The sequence below is a fragment of the Schistocerca cancellata genome, chromosome 4 (assembly GCF_023864275.1).
Source record: "Schistocerca cancellata isolate TAMUIC-IGC-003103 chromosome 4, iqSchCanc2.1, whole genome shotgun sequence".
Classification (NCBI taxonomy): domain Eukaryota; kingdom Metazoa; phylum Arthropoda; class Insecta; order Orthoptera; family Acrididae; genus Schistocerca; species Schistocerca cancellata.
The window spans coordinates 431,217,200-431,232,206 of NC_064629.1; the positions used below are offsets into that span (position 1 = coordinate 431,217,200).

The 15,007-nt window shown below is 40.8% G+C and overlaps 1 protein-coding gene across 6 annotated transcripts in view; it reads left to right on the forward strand.

Annotated features, from left to right (window-relative positions):
• LOC126184822 (Bardet-Biedl syndrome 5 protein homolog) overlaps window positions 1–15,007 on the forward strand; it is a 499,156-nt gene that overhangs the window by 428,965 nt on the left and 55,184 nt on the right. For 5 of the 6 annotated variants that reach the window (XM_049927402.1, XM_049927403.1, XM_049927401.1 and 2 more), the window contains 2 exons: window positions 1,924–1,973; window positions 10,272–10,399. In XM_049927402.1, the coding sequence (XP_049783359.1) occupies window positions 1,924–1,973; window positions 10,272–10,399 (178 nt within the window). The remainder of the gene's footprint in view (window positions 1–1,923; window positions 1,974–10,271; window positions 10,400–15,007) is intronic. The other variant, XM_049927405.1, reaches the window with a different exon arrangement.

Consider the following 15,007-nt stretch of genomic DNA (forward strand, 5'->3'; position numbering starts at 1 on the left):
GTAATCTTCATGTGATGCCCCTTACAAACATTAACTTCTGTTACATCATATCTTTTTCCTGCTGCATAGTTGTTAATGACTTTTGCTTCTTTAATAACCATTAACTTAAAGTTATCATTGTAAATCCAGTTGTAAGTCCAGAGACAGAGATTCGTACACCTCAATAAAGTAACTGCTATGACATGCATCTATTATCAATCACTTTAATGCTGAAGGCAAACTGATTTTTGTGATTAATTTTAGGGACACTGTTGTGTCACAGTTCAAATACTATTGTACCCTAACATTAATGGAAAATGCAGCTAAGTGATGCTAGTAATTTTAATGTTTGGTATAAGTTATTGTGCAATATAAACAATATTTATCTCAGCCATCAAAACTTCATCTGCAAATATGATTTTGTATATTGTTGAATGACACATGTAGCGAATTGTAGCAAAATGCAGGAAGATCTGCAGCGGATAGGCACTTGGTGCAGGGAGTGGCAACTGACCCTTAACATAGACAATAATATACAGAGAAGTTGCAGCATTAGAGAATTGTTGTGAAATGCAGGGAGATCTGCAGCGGATAGGCACTTGGTGCAGGGAGTGGCAACTGACCCTTAACATAGACAAATGTAATGTATTGCGAATACATAGAAAGAAGGATCCTTTATTGTATGATTATATGATAGCGGAACAAACACTGGTAGCAGTTACATCTGTAAAATATCTGGGAGTATGCGTACGGAACGATTTGAAGTGGAATGATCATATAAAATTAATTGTTGGTAAGGCGGGTACCAGGTTGAGATTCATTGGGAGAGTCCTTAGAAAATGTAGTCCATCAACAAAGGAGGTGGCTTACAAAACACTCGTTCGACCTATACTTGAGTATTGCTCATCAGTGTGGGATCCGTACCAGATCGGGTTGACAGAGGAGATAGAGAAGATCCAAAGAAGAGTGGCGCGTTTCGTCACAGGGTTATTTGGTAACCGTGATAGCGTTACGGAGATGTTTAACAAACTTAAGTGGCAGACTCTGCAAGAGAGGCGCTCTGCATCACGGTGTAGCTTGCTCGCCAGGTTTCGAGAGGGTGCGTTTCTGGATGAGGTATCGAATATATTGCTTCCCCCTACTTATACCTCCCGAGGAGATCACGAATGTAAAATTAGAGAGATTAGAGCGCGCATGGAGGCTTTCAGACAGTCGTTTTTCCCGTGAACCATACGCGACTGGAACAGGAAAGGGAGGTAATGACAGTGGCACGTAAAGTGCCCTCCGCTACACACCGTTGGGTGGCTTGCAGAGTATAAATGTAGATGTAGATGTAGACACATTTGGAAAACCCTTGTCTTAGGCAGGTAAGTTTCCCATTCAATGAGTCACTATTTCTTCAAATCTCTAACTTTCTAAAATAATCTTCAGTTTATTTTTGTGATTTTTTCCCCTAGTTGTGGAATGAGTGACAGTGCTGGATGACAGTCAAACCCTGCTGTCCCAAAACAGCTGTAGAACTGTTTCATATGTTGCTGAAAGAATGTATGAAAATATCCGCAAATTTGCAGTAATGGAAAGTTTATTTAGGGCAGGCATGTAGCATTTTGGTTCAGTTAACAGTCCAGATAATTACTACCATACAGGTTCCCAGTCATTAACTGCAGTAAAATATATCTCCCTACTTTAATGACAGCATAAATTTTGGATGTATCTATCTCCTATTTTGAGCTCTATATCCTAGTGATGAACCATGCCCCCTCAGAAGTGGAACAGTAAACAGCTACTTGTTTGTCATTTTGTTCAGTAAATAAGTTAGTAGATAAAGTTCCTTTCTCACATATTTGTGAGTAGATGTTAGTACTCCTACCATGATGAATACTAATTTTAGGACAGTGCACAGTATTGTGCTCCATAGTATTCATGATCTCTCTTTTGTTTCAGCGATAGGTTACAACTGCGTAGTCACAGTCACAACAAGGATGGTGAATTCAGTAAGTACCAGTAGTTATATATTAAATTTCCATATTCATTCATAAATAAAACTATTTAAGAAATTCTAGAGTACAAAGGCTAGAAAACAGACCAGTATGCGAAAGTGAAGTTAAATTATAATGTGACTGGATGGTAATAGGGCATACAAGAACTGACCCTGTATTATTCAGTATTTTTAAAAGAAAAGACAATAACTTTCTTATTGACTGTTGTCTGCAACTTCCCTCACATTATATTTTGCTGATTCTTAATTGTAACAGGGTATCACCCCCCCCCCCCCCCACGCCCCCCCAGCACGGACATGTGTAAGGGGTGGTTAACAGAGAGAACACTCTTTCTATAAAGCTTGACCGTGTTACCTGAAATGAAAACACATTTATTTTCTTTGTGACTACTAAAGTTCTTCAATTTTAAGTGAAAAAGGTTGCTTTGAAAGGATAGCAGGTCACACCATGTACTTCATTTATGTTCATATTAGCAGTTGAAATTAGTCCCATTTTCACATGGAAAATTTAACTATCATGCTATAACTGTTCACATTATCCTTAATAATTGTTCAAATGGTATTGCCTGCCAACAAACAAATGCCACTGATTAAGAAAGGTGATTTTTCCATTCATTTTATATGTCATTATGCTCACCCTCCATGAATAAATTGATTAATCACTCACTGTTATCCTACCATGTCACAGAAAACTTCCAAACTCTTATTTAATCAACCTCAGCAAACTGTTCATATTTTTGGTGCAATTGGACTGCAGCAACCATTCCACACAAAATCTTGACTATGACTGTAGTACATATAGTGCTGGGCCCCTGCGTACTTGGCTACCGTGTTTCTTGGATATACTTTGTGGACCAGGCACAGCCCCTACATCACCCCAAAGCAGCTGTTTATCAACACATTGCTGCATTGATTGCTGCCAAGTCTCATGTGCCTGCGACAGTGCCCAGAGGTGCAGACTGTAATGCTAAAAGGTGTGCATATCGCAGTAAATAGCACTCCAGTTGCAGGGGTATACTCATGTGCCTATGTTCTTCTGCACAAGTACCAACATTGCTACTAAGCCCCTTGTTGGCCAGTTTCACCTCTGGCTTCCAGACAGATCACCAGCCATGCAGTGAGATTGCGCTACGGACCCCGACACCACCGACATTGCCACCTCATGCCATCACTGGGCTCCCAGGCACTGCTGTTTGACCACTGATCCAAAAGACTCTGCTTCCATTGCTCATTGCTTCTGCTGATGATCAGTACTTTATCCTTTTTGACACCAGCTGTGTAATCACCACAGAAGATGATTTCCATTGTATTCTTCAATCATCACAGAAGATCATTTCTGTTGTAGTGTTCAGTCATCACAGAGGGGAATTTTTAGTTCTATTGCATGCATGGACTTCATTCTCAAACTGTTCTAAATTGAGTTTATATTCAGTAAACATTGTTACTTCAAGTGCGTCAATCTAGCACTGCCTTAGCCCACTACTCAGCAGGACATTTCAGTGACTGCCCATGCCACACGTAAAGGCACATGATGGTAGTGCTTGGACATTGTTGAATGAAACAACAAGGTAGTGCCTCCTGCTGGCAGTGTTGTGCACTTCTCCAGATTTACCAGAGAACCAGTGGTGTACAAGGGGTACAATTGACTAAGTCGTACTACTATTTATAGTGGTACCTCTTACAAATCTTTCACAAAGGTAAACAGTGGAAAAACAATGATCCTGATGAATTCATAATAATGGAAGATTCATATGATCAAATAGTGTTAAAACTTAAACATTCCAAATGAGCTGTGCTGTGGGTCCCATGTAGCTTTAACAAACAAAATCCTTGTGCTGTGTAAGCATCATAAATTCCCTGTTTCGTCTGTGTCTACAACCTCTCAAGGACACAGGGCAGGTATAGGTTCTGTGATCTGTATCCACCCCTGTAATTCGCTGCCTATAAAACTACTCAGATCACAACAGCAGAGACCTACCAAATCACAATGAAAAGGAAAGAAATACAGAAGGATTTGTATAGTGTTGTCAGCTGAGAGAGCCAGAGGGGTAGGTTCAGCTGCCTAATTGCAAAGGTTTTCCTCCTTCATGCACATTGGCACCTTTCCTTTGCAAAGTATCTGCTGATTATCATTAGACTGACAATGTTCCGAGTGCTGCAGTACAGGCTGTATACATTGCAGGACATTGAAACAATGTAAGCATGTTCATTAATCAGTGCATTTATGAAGTATGCTGAAGTAAACAATAGTTTCACTTTCTGCCACCAGGTGAAAAATATGGTGCTGCAAGTAGTCAGTATGTGGTGTGGGTGCAGGAAAAGGGCAGGAATGATCAAACACATAATAATGGTGGTTCAGGCACATTTATTAGGATATGGTCCCAAGTTACAGCATGTGTTCAATATGACCTCCTGACTCAGCAACGTGTTGCATCCATAAAATGCCATGGTTGACAGTTGCTCGCAATGTACCTGATGTAATCAGAGTGATATTTCATCGTATGCTATCCTTCAGATCAGGAAGAGTCCAGATACATCCCTGAGAGACATTATCTTTCAGATATCCCCACAACCAGAAGTCACACAGATTTTGATTAGGGGTTCTGGAAGGCCACAGATCGTGAAACTGCCTAGAGATGACACAGTCAAGATCAAAGGTTTCTCAAAGCAAATCTTTCACTGGTAAGCGACATGTGGTGTTGGCCCTTTGTGTATGAAAATAGTGGTGTGGACACAGTTGCATTCTCTAAAAGCTGGAATCACGTATTGCACAGGGAGGTCCTCATAATGTGCAGATGTCACTGTATACCTAAAAGGCCTGCAAGGTGTCATCCCATTGAAGAAAAACAGATTGAGAATGAAGGAGCTTCTGAAACCCCAAGACAAAGTCACATAAGTTGAGTGCAGTGGATTTCCTGCACAACATGTGGTAGAGTAGAGCCCCACATGTGACAGTCTTGTGCATTCACGGCACTGTGCAGAGTAAAATGTGCCTTGTCCATCCAAAGAACATTCCTCTGCCACAGGTCATCCATATCCATGCGTACCAAAAAATGAAGTGCAAAGTCACAGCATTGTAGACCATATTGGGGCTTCTTTTGTTGCATATTCAGAGTCTTGTAGTGATACCTGTGTAGAATGCACCGCAAAATCTTTTGAACTGGCTCCAAAATTTGAGGCTTGTGCTGCACATTCAGCTACGGCTACAGCAACTAAGTACTACAGCAACTACAATAACTAAGAACTGCCATGGGAATGGGCCACCTCTCTCTCTCCATGCAGTACCACCTAATTTGCCTGTTTCTTCAGATTTCTTGATCATATGCTTTAGTCTATTTAATGACATAGGGCTCTTCACAGTTGTTTCTGTAGGCAGTATTCCTGTACTGTAGTGCTGCTATTGTTAACGTTGTGATACAACTACTCTGCCAGCAATGCATGGTGTTTCTTCTCAATATTTATTACTTTTCATACAGAAAACTTCAACCTTCTTAACCCTTTACACCAACAGTCACTTCACAAAAGAAATTAACACATGATGCCAGGCTACAGAAGCATGCTTATGTCAAAACAGGAAACATTTCACGTTCTGACTGCTTATGGCACCATATTTTCACCTGGTGGCAGAAAATGGAACTATTATTTTTTTGGCATACTACACAAATGCATCGATTAGTGAACATGCCTATAATGTCCGAGCTTCCTGCGGTGTATACACCTGCTCTGCAGTAGTCAGAATGCCATCAGTGTAATTATAACCATCCCATATGAGAGTGTACACTACCTGGTCAAAAGGATCCAGACGCCCATATGTAATGCAGAATTGTCCACTAGGTATCATGAGAGGCAGACATACCAGTTTCAAAGGAGGTGGAGACTGTTGTGTTGTCAGTAAAGAAGCAGTAACAGCAGAATGAGTCACTCAGGAAAGCTCAGTGACTTGAAATGTGACTATAATCTGATCAAATCACATGATAATTTATGTCTGTCAATTGTCACGGAAATGTTGCCACATCCACTGCCAGCTATCACTTGATTAGAGGTAACACACAAATTTGGCCGGTCACTTCACAAATACTGCTAAGTGTAATGCAGAGCAGTGTTGGAAGTAGCTGCCACAAGGTGTGACAGAAACGGGAGATGCTCTGTCAACAGCTTATTTTAAGTAACCAATGAGTGAACTGCAGTAGACAGCACATTTTATAGACTTGAATTTAAACTCATGTCCCAACTTATCCACAACCTCATGATTTGCAATGGATCTGAGAAAATGATTGTCAACAATCAGCAGCAGAACCAAAATTGAAATCACTTTGTTCACAGTGTTTAAGGCTAACCTCTACGAGCAAACTCAGGACAGAAAAATTTCAATTGCAGTAGTAAAAGCACACTGTAATTTCTCACTGACTTAGATTACCTAAAACTACCTTCACACTGTGCTGCACAGGCTGCTGCCTTACCAACTGACAAGCAGTCCTGTTTGGCAATTGGTTGCAGATGATACATAACACAAGCAGATTCCAAACAAAAAAAGAATGACAGAAAGAAAAATAGGAGCAAATAAAACTCAATATGATGATAAAAATGATATAGTAATGTATTAAAAATAAAAGGATTGCATTTAAACCAGTTAACTGAATAAAAATAATAATGAAAGTCTTTTGATTAGATTTATAAAAATAAAAAAATTCAGTGCATTTGACAAGATATGAACCTACGACCTTCCACACAGCAGGTTTATATGCTAACCACTGTGTTACACTTTTACACTGTGGAAGGTTTTGTATTTATGACTTCGGTGCCCCACTCCCAAGGATTAATTGCAGCCTTCAAAAATTCTGCTTCACGCAGTGTTGTGTGAAGCTTATTTAATGTAAGCCAATCTCTATTATTATAATAACTCTATATGTGATGCAAAATTGCATCTTGTGTCGAAGAATCCAGTAATGTTTGGTTAGTGCTGTGTATGAAATGTGTGTACTTTGTTAGCAGCATTGTTTGTTTGTTTGTGTGTGTGTGTGTGTGTGTGTGTGTGTGTGTGTGTGTGTGGTTATCATGTGTGATGAAATATGAAATAAAAGGGCCAGACCCAGGATTCAGGAAGCAAATCCATCAAGAAAGAAAGCTGGACACAGAATAGGAACTGGACTGACTAATTATTGTGGCAGTCTGGCAATATCAAATGGTTTGAGTGTGACAGTGAGTACTCCAATTGGAGCCAGCTACAACACTGTCAACTATCAAGTAAATTTAATCAGTCTATAGTCATTGGGTCTCACCTGAGTAACATATCTTTCAGTAACATTTTAACCCTTCTAAAGCTGCCCAGTTTGACTGTTGGTAATGTGACTGTATAGTAGAAACACAAAGGAGGAAACATAGCTAAACCAAGAGCAGGCAGACTTCATGTACTGATGGACAGGGTGTACCATGCACTGTGGAGGGTTGTTGTAAAAATTTGCTTGAAATCAGTGGAAGGAATCACTTGCGAGTTCCAGCAGTCCAGCTAGTATTACGTGCTGAGGGAGTTAAAAAGAATGGAGTACGTTAGTCGAACAGCTCCTCATAAACTACACATTTCTGTAGTCAGTGCTGAGCTATATTTCAGTTGGTGTAAAGAGTGACACCACTGGACCACTGGAAACAAGTGATTTAGATTGGTGAATCATGCTATAACTTGTGGCAATCTCATGGAAAAGTTTGGCTTTGGCAAATGTCTGGAGAATATTATTTGTCATCATGTGTAGTTCTAACGGTGAAGTAAGGAAGATGTGGTGTTATGGTAAAGGAGTGTTTTTCATGGTTAAGGTGTGGTCACCTTATTGCACTTAAGAAAATACCAAATGCATAAGGATATGAGCACATTTTACAGTGTTGTGTACTGCCTACAGCAGAGGAACAGTTCAGAGATGATGACTGGTTTATCAGCATGACAATGCACACTGTCATAAAGCAGCGGCTGCGAGGCAATGTTTTGTGGACAAAAACGTACCTGCAATTGACTAGCCTGCCCAAGAGTCCCAACCTGAACCCAGTGGAGCACCTTCAAGATGAGTTAGAATGTGGACTTCACATCAGGCCCCAACATCCAACATCACTATCTTCTCTGCTCTGGTTTTGGCGCTTCAGGAAAAGTAGACCGCCATTCCTCCACAGAAATTCAGACACCTCTTTGAAAGTGTTGTCCACCTTCATAGTTGAGTTGTTGGTGTTGATGGCTGCCTTTCAGAGGACCCAGGTACAATTCCTGGTGCTATCAAGGATTTTTCCTTAGTGGAAGGACTGGTATGGAGTGCACTCAGCTTCGTGATACCAGTTGAGGAGCTACTTGATGATGTGTATGGGTCATCTGAGTAGAATGACTCGCACATGTCATATTAGGTTTAGTTGCTCCGAGGTGGATGGAGGTACTGTGACAGTTCAAACAAATTAGTGACACACACATGTGCACTTTATTGTGCTGCAATACTTATCTAAAGATATACAACAACTCATTGGATGTGCTTGTGAACAGATACAACCAAGCAGTGGCCTGTCAAGGCATGATTTACTGAATACAGTGTCAAGATAATTATGACCATCCCGGGTGCCACACTGTCAGTCACTGTAATAAAAACATGTCCATATGCAAGGGCTATAGGCAACTCCACTTGTAGATTAAGTCTCGCAGGCTAATCTCCACTATGAACTGTAGCTGTGAACTGCAACCATGAAACTCCGTACTAGAACCAGTACCGAGCGTGAACCATCCATTGCTGCCTGTGGCTACTGCTTATCTCAGAGCAGAAGGCCATCTCATTGGCAGTGGCACAGAGGCTACTGTTTGGGCCATGCTTGTGGTTGGTGGAAAACTTTAAAGTGCTGCCCTCGGTGCCAATCAGAAACTGTCTCAGCACACCAGCTCCAGTTGTGTCCAATGTTGGAATGAAAAGTAGCAGCTCCACAGCCTGGAAAGTTGGCAAAAGTCCAGGAGAGTGGTGTGCTGACCACATGCCCATCCATACCACATCTGAATGATGTCATAAGGCAGAGGATGATACTGTGGCTGGTTGACATCCCTTGGGCCTTCAAGACCTGGACAAGGAGTGCTGATAGTGTTTCCAGCTGAGTTTAAGCTGTCATAAAGGTAATGGGTGGACACACTCATGTTAATGCCCATTAATTAATAAACAGTTACTTTTGATCAGATCAGTTGATTATAGGTGACTGTGATTTTGTGTGTGTGTGGGGGGGGGGGGAGTTTTTGTACTGCATTTTGTGTTGCTGCTGATAATGATGATGGTGATGATGATATTGATGATGGGAGAGAGAAGGGAGAGGATTAAATGTAATGCCAGTGCATTGCACTCAACTTGTCATCACTATCCGACAGACAGATTATAAACAGCAGTGTCACACTGTTCACACTCTGTGAGATTCTGTAGAGAGGTTTGGAATTTAACCTAAGATATTGATGCAAAGTTGGTAACAAGAAACCGTATGATACCACCTCTCCTACCTTGCTGGTCAAATACTGATGCTTAAAATCTCTTCCTCCACCAGGATTCAGACTGGCTATCTTCAAGTTTAATGTTGCACAGGCATGTGCTAGCAGCCTCAGCTGTGGACCCATGCTCAATGGAAGATGATATACATTACAAACAGTTCCAGCAAAACATTGTAATTTGTAATACTTACTTTAACTGCACCATTGTCAAATTAAGATTTTCAGACTTTTGGATAGTAATATGTAACATTGACTTTAAAATAAGTTTGTGATTTGGAAACACAGTTTCGGGCACAAACTATCACATGTATGTCATATTTCTTCAAAATTTAAGTGGATGAATAAATTATAAGCCCGTAATTGCTTTTAAAAAATATATTTCCAAAATGTTTTAGTCGTATTTCATAAACTTATCCAACATTTGTGGTTACTTGAGATGTAGATAACCTCAAAAAGTCATGAACAATTTATCTGCAAATCCAAAAGAAATACACACACACCACACACCACACACACACACACACACACACACACACACACACAGATAGAGAGAGAGAGAGAGAGAGAGAGAGAGAGAGAGGAGAAAGGTGAAATTTGTAAATAATGAAGACCTAGCCACAAAATGGATAATGTTTTCAAAATGTCATGTTCTCCTAGTCAGCATTGCGGATATCAACTTCATTTAGTAGTCTAATTAAATTATTTCACAATTTAAGCATACTTGATTTTGTAAATTACATTAGCCTAAAGATAAACTTGATATAATAAGCAATTATATCTTGGTTTATAAGTGTTATCATTTAACAGAAACTTCGAGGTACAACAGAGGCGCTTCATATCCTCACAAAATCAAACAATGTCCGATTTGAATTTATATTTACAAACCTCATTTTAGGGAATGCTCGACACATTACATCGATTATGGGTGTATTTAAGTGAGTAATAGCTTTCAAGTATTTGTATACTATTTTGTTATGCAGTATATTATTTTCACTGCTTTAACGGTATACTCTGGTTTTGTGTACTGTGGTACCACAAACATAGCAATGCACAAATAAATTTGATAACAACTCACAGACTGCTTATGGAGGAACCAATTTGCACTTTGCTAAGTTTTTTCTCATTCATAGAAAATAAAATGCAAATACCTCATATTTTAGTGATCTTATGCACTAATGATGTCTGGATGCTGTACATATAGTCAGTACTACTCTTATATCAGATAAATTTATTATGTAATTGAAGAATCTTCACTGATGTTCTGTAATTGATATGATCTGTTTCAACTTCTATCCACTGTCAGGCATTTTTAATGTAATTCCAGGATAACAGGCTAGTAATTATGAAGCACTGTGGCTTCCCATACATACGGCATCCCTTTAAAAAACTGACCAAGGAACCAATAACAGCAAGTGAATCAGGCTTGTGAGATGATGCAGTTACTGGCACATCAGTGTGCAGCCTGCAGCCTTGCTGTAGTGGTAACACCAGTTCCCATCAAGTCACTGAAGTTAAGTGTTGTTGAGCTTGGCTAGTCCTTAGATGGGCGGCTGTATGGGTCTGCCAAGTGCTGCTGGCAATTGAGGTGCACTCAGCCTTGTGAGGCCAATTGAGGAGCTACTTGATTGAGAAGCAGTGGCTCCAATTATGAAAACAGACAACAGTCAGGAGAGCAGTATGCTGACCTCGTGCTTCTCAATATCCACATCCAGTGATGCCTGTCGGCTGAGGATGACACAGCAGTTGGTTGGTACCGTTGAGCCTTCCAAGGCCTGCCCAGATGGAGCTAGAGGAGTTACATTAGTGTGTGGGACCCAGATACATCTAGAACTATTCAGTAACATATTTATAGTTGTGGACAGTCCTGGTGGAATGTAAATAATTTAGGAGTAGAGGTAACCCCCAACCAAATAGTGGAGGCATTGAGTTCTCAAAAGGTACATAAATGAGGCCGAAAACTGTGCTAGCTTTTGGACCAATCTTCTATGAGGTAGAGTACACACACACACACACACGTGGGCATGCGCCTATGGCACTATTGCGCCAGCTAAATACAATACACTGTGCCAAGACTGCAGTTTTGCAACGTGTCTAAGGTGAGGGATTGTGTCAGATGGACTGTTTGAGGGGAAAAAAGATGCAAGGAGTGGGTAGGAGAGACAGGGAATGGTGGCTGACAGTTGGGATGGAGACAGCATCTGTGTAGGTTAGATATGGGAGGGAGGGCAGCAGGTGCACAGGATAGGAATGCAACATATGAATGCCAGCTCCTCATCCCCCATCTCTGGTGATTTTGTGCAGTGCACAATGGTGTTGATGTGGAGTGGATTGTTAAGGGAAACAGAACAGAGGAAGGGGAGACAGCATCGAAGAGGGTGTGGGTGCAGGATGGGTGAAATTAGGGTCCTGGAGCAGGGTGGAGGTGGGTATGGAGGCAGGGGGCTACCATAGGTTGCGGCCACAAGGATTACAGAAATGAAGGATATGTTGCAAGAGCAACTCCCATCTGCGTAGTTCAGAGAAGCTGGTGTTGGCAGAAAGATTCAAAAGGCACAGGTTGTGAAGCAGCCACTGAAGTGGAGCATGTTGTGATCAACAGAATGTTCTGACAGTGGGTGGTCAATTCTGCTTGTACCCACATTTGTGCCCATTCATTTGGTTGGACGGCTGGTCAGTGGCCATGCCAACATAAAATGCTGTGCAGACTCTGATGTAATCAACCTCCCAACAGATGAAGGCTCCACCACTATCATGATGAACTGCTGTTTTACCTAACAAAAGGCATCCACCAACTGTCTTGGCTCCTCCACCTATGAACCCCCCATTCCGGAAGTCCAACATAATCTCCAATCTCTACTTAAATTCTTATGCACAGCCCAGAGTCAGTCGCCCTGAATCAATCTGCCATCTCACCCCAATGACCTGCTGCATACCCACCTTCTGCATTCTTCCCAAAATCTATAAACCTAACAATCTAGGACACTCCATTGTAGCTAGTTACTATCTTCTTTTTCTTGTGCCTTTGTCCTGTATTGGTATAGGGTCAGTGTGGTTATTAACAGATTTAGCATGGTTAATTGAAGGGGTAGCCAGTTGCCCTTCCTGTTACCATCCCGCTACCTGCCCCTGGGATGGAATAGGTGTACCCAAACTGTCTGAGTGTAGTGTTATTCATGTGAAAGTGAGTGAATGTTTTCTAAATGTTTGTAGATCATGCAACTGAGGCAGGACTTGGCTACTAGCCCAGTATTCACATGGTGGGATGTAAGAAACTGCCTAAATACCACATCCAGACTGGCTGGCACACTGACCCTCATCACTAATCTTACAGCAGACTCAATCCAGGGCCGGTGCACCTCCCCATCCTGGAAGCAGCACTTTAACATGCTTGGCCATCCAAGTGGGTCATTGTAGCTGCTTACCATGCTCACAGTGAAACAACCGACAGCCACCCTTCCCCGATCTTCACTCCCACTTTCCACTTCCGTTCTGCTTTTGCTCTCTCCACCTGGCAGAACCCTTCACTTCAGCTGAGCTGCAGAACTGCAGTCCCAGCCCAGTGTATTCAGCTGTCACAGTGTAGCCATATAAGTTTGCATATGTCTGTGTAAGAGAGGGGAGAAGGGGTTGCGGATGTATGTGTACTCTAGCTTGAAAAAATATGTGTCCAAAATCTATCAAATTTTTCAGTTTGTTTATGTTCTTTTGTCTACTTAATGCCCCCATTATTAGGTGTGTTGTTATCTTTACTCTCAAATTATTTGCAAATCACATATTTCTGTTACTGGCATCCCTAACAGCAGCTTACATAGTGTTTGGTGGATGGGTAGAGGTCTAAACAGTGAGTCCTGTACCTAGCTCTGACAAGGGTTTCCACAATTCCACAGGACTGATGACCTCAGATGCTAAGTCCCATAGTACTCAGAGCCATTTTCCACTAATCCCAGGTGACAAGTTGGAGTGTCGTAGTTAAGTAATGAGTTTGCTTTCTATATATCATCGAAGAAATGGTAATGTCATCCAGACGTTGAAGGAAATTATCAATCATACGTTCAAAGGGGGCTATCACTGTGCATGTCCATGAACTGGTATAACACAGAGTCATTTCACCACCAACGTCTGCTAATGTGGCAAGGATTGAGATGTCATACAGGTTAAGGTATTCCCTCACAGTGTTCCCCAAAATGCAGTCAATATCCTGGTGCTTGCATTCTTTTTTGTTTACCAGTGCAGTATCAAACTCCTAAGATCTTTATATTCATCATGTTTGTTGTTTGGTTGATTTGGGGGAGGGGACCATCAAATGAGGGAAGTGGTGTGTTACGATAGTGAATGATCTGCTAAATAAATGTGATTGGATCTTATTGATATTCGGAACAATTATAAGGTACCCTATGTCAGTTTTATAGTAATTCTTCTGAGAATGGTGGAGACCTAAACAGTTACCTTTTCAACACCTTTCTGTATTTGCACTAAAACAGTGTCATTGTTGAGTTTAATCGTGAAGTTAACATTGGACAGCAGCAAGATACAGTCTCTTGTTATAGTCAGAAAAATGTCTTTCTAGCTCCACATTCTAAAAAATGTCATGCTTCCCCGCAGCATTTCTTGTAGTGATTTCTTGTACCTGATTTTGACAATGGTTTTCACAGATTGCAGGTGACCAGTTGCAGTGCTATGTAAATTCTTAAATTACTTATATTCACATTTTGGAAGAGCAAGTTTCAAATCTCTGTCTGGCCAATCAGGTTTAGGTTTCCCTCGGCTTCCCTGAATCGACAATTAAGGTGAATGCATATCCATAGTGAATAAATATTTTGTTCATTTCAAGCAATCAGAGACATCATTGTTTCATGACAATGTGTAGACATCATTTTTGGTGATATTGCTCATTTGCTGATATTGCAGAAATTCCTTCCTGATCCGTACCCTATCCTAACTTGTGATTCTTCTCTAACAATTTAACTGTCTATAGGACATCAAACTCTATCTTCCTTCTTCTAACAATATGTGTTCTGCAGCTGGAAAATCTGTTATAGTTCTTACTTTTATGTATCATGATTTCTTCTCATCTACTTTAACTAGGTGGTCAAAGACTTTTATTTCTTGGGCAATGAAGGAGAACTTTCTTGCATTGGGACAAATACCTGAGTCTCTGACACACATTAGCACAGTAGTTGAGTAATTATGTTATTTTCTATGTGTCATCAAAGAAATGGCAATGGCATCTTGACAGTGAAGGTAATTGTCCATCATGAACTCAAAGGGGGCTATCACATTGCAGAGATCAATTAATATAACTTTGGTATTGTAGAGGTCATTAGGTGCTATAAAAGCAGTCCTACATCTACATGTATGCTCCAGAAACTATGGTGAGTGGTGAAGGCTGCTTCTGACACTTCAATTGTTTGCTGGTCACCTTGACAGTTTTAATCCAATAGTAGCTAATCTGCTTATCCATAGTGAAGAAATATTTTGTTCATTTCAAGTAATCAGAGACATCATTGTTTCATGACAATGTGTAGACATCATTTTTGGTGATA